Source organism: Carya illinoinensis, chromosome 3 (assembly GCF_018687715.1).
Source record: "Carya illinoinensis cultivar Pawnee chromosome 3, C.illinoinensisPawnee_v1, whole genome shotgun sequence".
In the NCBI taxonomy this organism is placed as follows: domain Eukaryota; kingdom Viridiplantae; phylum Streptophyta; class Magnoliopsida; order Fagales; family Juglandaceae; genus Carya; species Carya illinoinensis.
In genome coordinates this window covers 20,594,774-20,604,600 of record NC_056754.1, presented here as the reverse complement: position 1 = coordinate 20,604,600, position 9,827 = coordinate 20,594,774, and the positions used below count along the sequence as shown (strand labels likewise).

At 41.4% G+C, this 9,827-nt stretch overlaps 1 protein-coding gene across 1 annotated transcript; it reads left to right on the top strand.

The window, feature by feature from the left end:
- The first annotated feature begins 1,445 nt into the window (after positions 1-1,445).
- Positions 1,446-5,381, top strand: LOC122303727 (B3 domain-containing transcription factor ABI3-like). The gene is made up of 6 exons (XM_043115634.1): positions 1,446-3,843; positions 4,003-4,095; positions 4,225-4,325; positions 4,458-4,504; positions 4,599-4,675; positions 4,830-5,381. Exons 1-6 carry the CDS (start codon positions 2,149-2,151, stop codon positions 4,989-4,991), a joined length of 2,175 nt encoding a protein of 724 aa, XP_042971568.1. The 5' UTR covers positions 1,446-2,148; the 3' UTR covers positions 4,992-5,381.
- The last annotated feature ends 4,446 nt before the right edge of the window (positions 5,382-9,827 follow it).

Genomic DNA, 9,827 nt, shown 5'->3' with positions numbered 1-9,827 from the left:
TATATACAAAATTAATCAATACAATTCAAAGAGATCGAGAGGTTCGATTGACAAAACTATCAAAGTCAGTAACAAAAATAATAAAAATTAAAACCTCAAGAAGCAAAAACAGAAAAACATATGAAATCGGGATATTTCATATTTGGTAAGAACACTACATAGAATAAATTTTCATGACTTGACGTATAATTTTTAGGAAGATGAAAATTATGTGGTGTATAGCTGGACCCACGTGCGAGGGAGCCCACCACAGAGAGAGAGAGAGAGAGAGAGAGAGAGAGAGTATATCGAACGATAAAAATCCCAAAGGTTTGCTGTAATGTACGGAAGTTAAAAGCCCCGAGTGGGGTATGAGGACGAGCCACCCAATCAAAGAAAAAAGCAGGACGTCAGGTTTAAGATGTGGCAAGACTTGACATGTCCGTGAGATAAAAATATTGATGAATGCATGTGAAAGTATCGGCTCTGCAGCGTGGAGATAAAGGCGGATTGAAACGGAAGAGAGCACGGTTATTGGTGGATGGGGTTAAAATAGGTTACGTCAGTGAGGGAAGAATGCATGGGAAGGGACACGTAGTACAAAACTACGCACTCCGCCGCTTCGCCCCCGAATCCATACAAACTACCTTACGTACTGACACCAATACCCCCCTTCCCCCAACTCCCTCCATTTTTTCTCATGCACATAAACCTAGTTTCTCTCTCTCACTCTCTCTGTGTATAATGAGATAAACAAATTAAGCCGTGGCTGGATTTATGAGATAAATTAATTCATTGGGTCCTCCGGCCCCAAACAAAAGTTTATTTTTTGTCTAGGAATTTTGATATTTGAGCGCTGAGAAACGAGTTTTTTAGTACTATTTTGAAACCTTTATCACCTTATAATTAATCTGTAATAATATTGATAAATTCTGAATTATTTGAATATAACACCAATATTATTATTGCTCATAGATTTATATTTTGACATGCATATAAATTCGGAATCAATTGATTTTATTGTTAGGGTAAATATGTTTAAATATATAAATTTATTGTGATTTTAGAAGTAATTGGGAATTGTCATATATAATGGGAATGAATTTTGGGTTGTTCACATGGATGAGGGAGTTACATCACTACTAGTGCTTGAAGAACTTAACAAATCGTACAACGTTTTTAGTGTTTTACTGTAATTAATTTTTAATTTTAAGATGCGCCATTAACTCTTATGATCATCATTTTGCTCATAAAGGTTAATACACCGTCGGTCGCACCACTCAGGTGGGAACGTATGGAGGGTGGCACAGAAACCGGAGTGAGGCTGAGAAACTAGCGGCGCGAGGTTTTGTTTTCTTCTTTCTCTTCCTTTTTTGTTTTCTTTAATCTCTCTCTCTAGAACTTTTCTCTTTTATCTCTCTCTCTCTACAGACGATGAAGTTATTGTGTAAAGAGAAACCGGCCCCTTAAAAAGAAAAACAAAAACGTATATTGAACTTATCTGCAAAATCAGGGAAACTTCCCAGAAGAAACCTGCAGAACACGCATGGGTGAGGTTCGAGTTTTGGAAATGTTTAGGCATGTGGGGGTGTCCCGAAAGCCGCTGTGTTGATTGGTTTGCCAGATTTGAAGCCTAGTCGTCCCTGCGTTTCTCTTGGTTTCCGATAATTCTATATATGTAAAAAGTAAATATCTTTATTTAATTTTGTGTCTTTCATGTGATCTAGTTTTATTGATCGGTATCGTATGCAACTCTTTGATCACTGATCATGTCTCTCATAAACGATGCAATTAAAAAACTAACAAAGTTGTGGGTTAGAGAAGAGAGGTCGCTTTCCTTGTTGCTATAATTGGATATCATTAATATTGTTTATGTTATCTTTGTTGTGTGGAGATAGAGCCAGATGCTTTATGTTGCTACTCTGTTTGAGGATCTGATCATGGGAAAAGCGGGCCCTTCTCTCTCTTGCTTCCTTAATCAGAAACAATAAAATATCTCTCTTGCACTTATCCGTACACAGAAAACACCATTTCCTTCCTTTCATTTTCCTCGTCATTCATACTTTCTCCCTCGAAACTCTATCTGTGGGCAACAAACTCAAAAAAGGGTTTCCGGTTTCAACTTTTTTTTTTTGTTTGGTTGATTTTATCGTTTCTGGGAATAGAAAGATGGAGGGCGAGGAACTGCAAAGTGAAGATCTCCAAGCAGGGGTTAGGAAATATGGAAAACCTACCGGCTCTGATGCCATGAAGGAGGAAGAGGCATTGAGTGTTGATGAGAGACAGATCTGGCTTTCAAATGAACAAGATCATCTGCTTGCAGATGTCCATGATATTTCACTCTTTTACACTGACTTCCCTCCTCTCCCTGATTTCCCTTGCATGTCATCATCTTCATCATCATCATCCATTCCAGCACCAGTCAAGGCTATCACGTGCTCCTCGTCATCGTCTTCGGCCTCTTCGTCCTCTTCCGCAGCTTCTTGGGCGCTTCTGAAATCAGATGCAGAGGAAGATGTGGAGAAGAAGAATCATCATCACAACGGCCTGCATGACCCAGTGGATGCGCTGCCTGGAGCCTTGTCTTCCACCGCCTCCATGGAGATCCCTCAGCCGCCTGATCACGGCCTTGAAGATGTGGACTGTATGGATGTGATGGAGACTTTGGGGTACATGGATCTAATTGAAAGCAACGATTTCTTCGATCCATCATGTATCTTTCAGAGCGAAAACAACCCCCTCGAGGATTTTCAACAGGAACAAATGTCTCTAGAAGAACATGCAATGCAGCAGCATGCACATCGGGAACATGACCAGCTGATGTTACAGGGTAACAACGACAAAGAGACCGGCCATGAAGAGAAGGATCCAGATGACATGGCGACGGTGTTTTTGGAGTGGCTTAGAACAAACAAAGAGACCGTCTCTGCAGAAGACCTGAGGAGTGTGAGGATCAAGAAGGCCACTATCGAGAGTGCTGCAAGGCGTTTGGGTGGAGGAAAGGAGGCCATGAAGCAGCTGTTGAAACTTGTACTGGAATGGGTTCAGACGAACCATCTTCAGAAAAGGCGCAACAAAGAATCACCCACCCATTTTCCTGAACAATACCAAGACCCTTTCCAAAACTCTAACCCTAACGCCGATCTTAATTCTGAGTCCGTGACACCTGAACCAAACCCTTGTTTTGCTACACAGTCATCATGGATCCCTCAAACACCTTATGTTGCCGAACCGACTGCCGTGCTGGGGCCACCGGCGGCTTACCCTCCAATGGTTGGGTATATGGGTGATCCTTATACACATGGAGCTTCCAATCTCAATAGCCACAGTCCTTACCCAGCTCCGACAGAGTATCACATGCTGGACTCCTCGCATTCATGGTCTCCATCGCAGTTTTCTCTGGCGTCTCATTACAACGCCTTCCCAGAAAATAATCTTCACCAGGCTCCACAACCTTTTGCAGGGTATGGAAATCAATACCCCTACCAACAGTATTTTAACGGTCACGGCGAGAGGCTGTTGAGGTTAGGTTCTTCAGCTACTAAAGAGGCAAGGAAGAAGAGGATGGCGAGGCAAAGGCGGTTTTTATCACACCATAGGCATCATCACAATCATCATAACCAGCAAAATCAGCAACAAAGCCAGAATGTAGATCAGCATGCAAGACTTGGAGGTGACAATTGCACCGCAGCCGCAGCAACTCAGGCCAATCCAGGAAACTGGGTATACTGGCCCTCTACTACAGGTGGGGTGGCTTCGGGCTCGCCGGTGATGCCTGCAGAGATGGCACTGGGAATTCCGGAGGATCCGACGGCCATGCACGAACAGAATTTCCCGGGGAGAGTTGCATCAGATAGAAGACAGGTAGCAAGGCTCTTTGTCTTGATTTTGATTTTCACACCCAGATCCAATGTTAAATCCTGTAATGCGGAATGAATATTTGGGAAGCGATTGAAATAGTGCTTGATATTTTAGTGCTTCGAATAATTAATGATGCATGCTTGTGTGGAATTGATTGAATAGGGCTGGAAACCTGAGAAGAACTTAAGGTTTCTTCTCCAAAAGGTGCTGAAGCAGAGTGATGTGGGTAACCTTGGAAGAATTGTTTTGCCTAAGGTAGTCTTCATTAATTTCTTTCTTTGATATTAGACTGTTCCATTAAATAGAGATATTTTTTTCTTGCCTATCTTTGCTGATAAGTACGCTTTTAAGGGCCAATAAAATTTCTTTTGAAAATTTAATCAGAAGGAAGCAGAGACCCATCTTCCAGAATTGGAGGCAAGAGATGGCATTTCTATTGCCATGGAAGACATAGGGACCTCCCGTGTATGGAACATGCGCTATAGGTATCCCAAACTTTAACTAATCAATGATCTTATTAATTTCCCTTCCCGTTTATTTCATCTTCATTTTAATACAATCGAAATAATCACGTCGTCTTCCTTCCTTCCTTTTTTTCCCTTCTCATGGAGTTGCAGGTACTGGCCAAACAATAAAAGCAGGATGTATCTTCTTGAAAACACAGGTGGGTAATTGCATTGCGGCCGTCTAGAGCTTTATATGTTTCATGTAAGTTTTTTATTTGATTTTAGTTATTTTGGTCATCAATATTATTTCAGGAGATTTTGTGAGGGCCAATGGACTCCAAGAAGGAGACTTCATAGTCATCTACTCAGACGTCAAGTGTGGCAAATATGTATGTTATATATGCACCCTCTGATCATTTTCTCTTCCTGCTATCGTTGTACTCTTAATTAATTTTTGCTTCTTTTTATTTTATTGTTGACTACTATTTTCTAAAATTTTGCTTATGATTCTAAAATTATATTTTGAGTAATTAAACCTCGCAGATGATACGAGGAGTGAAGGTACGGCAACCAGGGCCGAAATCCGAGAGCAAAAGGCCTGGAAAATCGCAGAAACTCCAGCATGCAACTTCAACCACCACTACTGCTCCAGCTGGTGCTGAGGGTGCAATATCATCTTCGCCCACAGCACGCAAAAAACAGTAAAGTGAGAGAAGAAAGGTGGAGCTAGCAAAGCAGCGCATGACACTTCTCTTTCATGCAAAAAAGACGAATGGACAAATGGATGGCCTAGCATGCAGTACTTCTGGATCTGAAGCTCCGTCATTGGTTAATAATTTTTGTTTCAGTCAGGAGCGCCCTTAGAATTAATATATATATATATAGATGCAAATTATCACAAACTGCCGACCGAGTGAGAGTATTAATTAATTAAGGAGATTGGCCTGGGGACTCAATGCGTGCGTACGTTGATCAGGACATTTCTAGCCACTCGTGATTATAAATCAGCAGTTAGGCTTAGCTTAATTATACTCGGTTTTAATTAGGTGTATCATCTCCATTTAATATTAAGTACTCTTCATGTAATGCTTAAAATTAGGTGTTATATATTTATATATAATATGCTGCATGCATGGGGTGTACATCAATTCAATATATATTAATATTATATATAACTACAATTGTATCATGTTTACTATTCATACTTGGTTATTATGATCACTAGGGTTGCATACGTGTTTTGTATTTCTGCCGATGACTTTCAGTAACTTGCAATCAGAAAGTAGGTGCGCCTCGATGTGTCAAGGGACACTTCTGATGCCTAAATTAGTATATCGCTTGAAGAGTTTCAAATTTCAAGGAGTTTATATGTTACTTTAGGCGAATTCTTTGAACTCTTTTTATATGAGTTGGGTGTGTGATGAGAAGGCATGCAGCTTAACATTCTCTAGTTTTTGTTGGATCATAGATTGTTAGGGCTCCATATCAGCTATTATGTCAGAGGGAATTATTCTCAGACAAGTACCACGGGCGAATATCACGCTAGATATTATTTGCATGTTAAGTCATTAATTCGTGATTAATGACATCTGGATTTGAATTCCGCATTGGCGCATTGTGGCTTGTTGGCCCTTTGATTATTGGGTTGTGGGCCCTTGACCTTTGATTCATGGATCTTCATGGTCATGAGCTTGGCCCACTCTTTAAGAGGGACTATTCGGCCCTCCAATCAGTATTTCATCAAGAATGAAAAGTAATGGACATTAATTTATATTGTGGTTTCACGTTGTTTACTAATTAGGCTCCCCGATTGGATATGAAAATGGTGCGAGTTATTACCTCTAAATTAAGAGAGTAAGATCATTCAAGATATTGATATTGGTTTTGAAACTGTTATTAATGGAGAAATGCTAATTTAGCCACAAAGAGATACAACAGAAGTTATATATAAATGTTACTTATTAATAGCCTTTTTATTTTTTAAAATTAAGGAGATGCTATTTTTTCTCTAAGCAAGCAAATATTTCATTAAGAAATGGAAAGTGAGATACATAATAAGGGAGTGAGGTTCTCCAAAAAACACCTTATTTCAATAATCACAATGCTAAGGTGAAAAAGAAATCGGGTTTCAGGGCCAAAAACTTGGTCCCAATCCATACCCTACAAAGGAGAGAGCCATCTTAGGGCTTTTGGATACCTAAATTCAAACTATCTTATCTCATATAATCATTACAACTTTAATAAATTTTCACATAAAATATAATAAACAATTCAACATTTTCAAATCTCAAAATAAAACTATAATTAAAAAATTATATTATAACAATATTTTATTTAACTTTTAACAAAAAATCTCATCTCATTTCATCTGAACTGGATAATCAAACGAGGTCTCAAATGATAGTTTTTTATAGTTCGCATAGCTGTGCAAACTATGATGACACCATTAGAGGTGGTGGATGTTGAAGATGTACTACAATTTGTTGTCCTAAGATGTTTCCTGAAGAGACCCATGTTCACTTCCACAAAATTATTGATTAGGGAAATTGGAAATATAGTAAGGAGATCGGCATATAATGGGTTGGACTGCAGTGGATTGAATTTCTTCACACTAGCCTATGGTAGCATGTGGTCCCACACATAGGTGATTGTGAGGTGGGGTGGGTCAATCTGGAAGGTTTGGAGATGGAGAGTCTTCCCGCATGATGCATGTAACCGCTAGACATATTTTGTTGCTACTACGCACCGAACAAGCTTGTCGAGACCCCAACAAAAATCATCCTAGGATAAAATCCTAGACATGTATGGACATCCAAGATTGGGCCACATATGGGGTCGAGCCTGGCTTTGGAGGACTTCTCAAGGAGTCTAGTGTAGACCCTAGGGAGGTTGCGGGAATAACGCGGGTCAATTGGAAGATGGCTCACATATTTTCATTTGACTAAGCCATGGCTCAGCCTTGATAGCCCATTGTCACTCTTATGGGCATGCCCTGACAGCCCCACGGGCCTTGCCTTAACACTGTCACTGACATGCCTTGATAGCCCCATGGGCTACCAGAATGACCCTCAACACGCCCACAGGCATGTCATGGCCCCAACCATGGCACGCTCCTGACAACACCACCATCATGCCATGGTCCTTGCCATGGCACTTGCATGATAGCCCCACAGACAGGCCATGGCCCCCGCCATGGCATGCACTTGACAATATCGCTAGCATGCCATGGCCCATTGCCATGGCACACTCATGTCAGCCGCTCAGACATGGCGTAGGCATGCCATGGCTCCTACCATGGCAGGCACAGGACATCCCAACTAGCATGTCATGGCATGACCAGGACAGTCACATGGCTAGGTTGCTTGCATGCCTTGACACACAGCCGACACCCAGGGAGATTACTGGCCACACACAGACCATGCATGTAGGCATGCGCATTCCCTTGAGTGTGCACCTGTGCGCATGCATGCGCGCCCCAGCACCATTTAGCAAGGATAGTGGCGTGCCTGTGTGCATGGCTCAAACCTGTGCCTTACAGGCAAGGCTATTGGCATGCCCACCAAGCATGCCATCCAGCGCACGGCTCCAGCCCGTGCCTTACAGCCCCAGCGCCCAAACCTTCAGCTTGGGCCATGCATGCTCATCACCCAGGGCACCAGCCTAGGCCATGCAAGACCACCGCCCAAGCCACTTGACTGGGCCTCACCGCAGCAGCACGGCACCATCCTGTGCCCACTATCAAGCCTAGGCTTCGCACCATGCCATGCCCACCATCAGCAAGCCACGCATAGCACCATATCGTGCCCACCACCAGACCAACGCATGGCCCATGCCATGCCATGCAATCGTGCCATCCAGCAACCCATGTGTGGCACCATGCCATGCCCAGCAACAAGCCATGCACGGCCCCAAGCCGTGCCACCCATCAAGCCATATACGGCACCATGTCGTGCACACTATGAGCCACCATGGCCCATCCATGGGCCATGGCATGCCACGGGCCACCATGGCCCGTCCATCACTATGTTATTGCTTTTAATTTATTTATTTATTTATTTTACTGTACTGGGGGCTTTTTGGAGATTTCCAACTTGTAAGCTCTATAAATAGGATCCTTAGGCATTTCATTTTGCATCTTTGATCATTTGTCATTTGGAGCATTTACTTGGCCAGCCTTAGGGTTGGATATCTCATTTGGTGCTTTTACACTTGGGCTCTTTTGGGTGCAATTCATGAATTCCAATGAGAGGATCATCACCGTACAATTCGTAAATTGGTGTTAATTCAATTTATCAATCTTATGAGTATTTTCTTTTGCTCATTCAATTATCTATCTTTGTTCTTGTTTATTTTCCATTCAATCTTCAAATCATTCATTTATCAATCTTTTTCATATTTCCATTTTCTATTCAAAAATCCAAAAATACTTTTATATTCTTATATTTTCTTGTTGTTCATATTCTTTCTTGCATTTTCTTCTCGCATATCAAACATATCCTAAGCCTTATTATTCTTATTCTTTGATTTATCAAAATATTCATATATACCAAAAAGAAAGCCTCAATCTTTCCTTTGTTGAGTCGTTGAGTCTTTGTTCATATTGTTCTTTCGTGTTCTTCGTATCCTTCCATCATGTTCATAATTTCTCTAGCTTTAATCCATTTTTCAAACACCACACTCCTACCACCTTGTTTCCCATAGTCCATATTTGACCAACACTTTCCAAAGCGCCCTCTTTCCATTCTCACAAACCCTAGCCAAAACCATCTAGATTCCCACTAGATAATTCCTACATTTTAGGAATCCTTATCTCATTTTTCAAATCCCATCTTATCCTTTCATCTCCATCTTCGGCCAACCACTTTTCCAAATTCAAACTCAAATTCCAATCCCAACATTTAAGGAAATCCAATCTCTAAACTCCTTCAATCATCTCCATCTTTTCAAATCCTACGAAAGACCCTCATCCGCTTGCCATATCAAATCCCTTCATTCTATGAACTACCCGAGAATCACTCAAACTTTAAATCCCTTACTCCACTCTTGCCTTAGCCGAATTACCCTAATCCCTAAATCATTTCCTACCTTTAGGAACTCATCTTCTATCTTCCAATCCATCCAAATTCGAAATACATCCTTTGCCTTAGTCAAACTCCAAGTTCTAAACAACTCCCATCGATCTTATCATTTAGGATCACACCCTAGCCACCTTATCCATCATACAAACCCTATCTTCCATCTCCAAATTCCTACACTCTAGGAACAACCCAAGACTCATTCAAACACAATCCAACTTCATCATCTTACCATATTCAAATCCTACCTTCTTCATCTTATTTCAGTCAATCCCTAAAGTCAAGGAGCAACCCTAGACTCTTTCAAACACCTTCCAAATCGTAGCAACCCATCCTAGACTCCAACCCTAATACATCACTTCCAAATTTCGTAATCCCCTTTAGCTACCACCCAAAACCCTAGTTACACTTCACCATACCAATCCTAAGCATCATCTAAGTGGTGCCAATATCAAGGGCAACCATC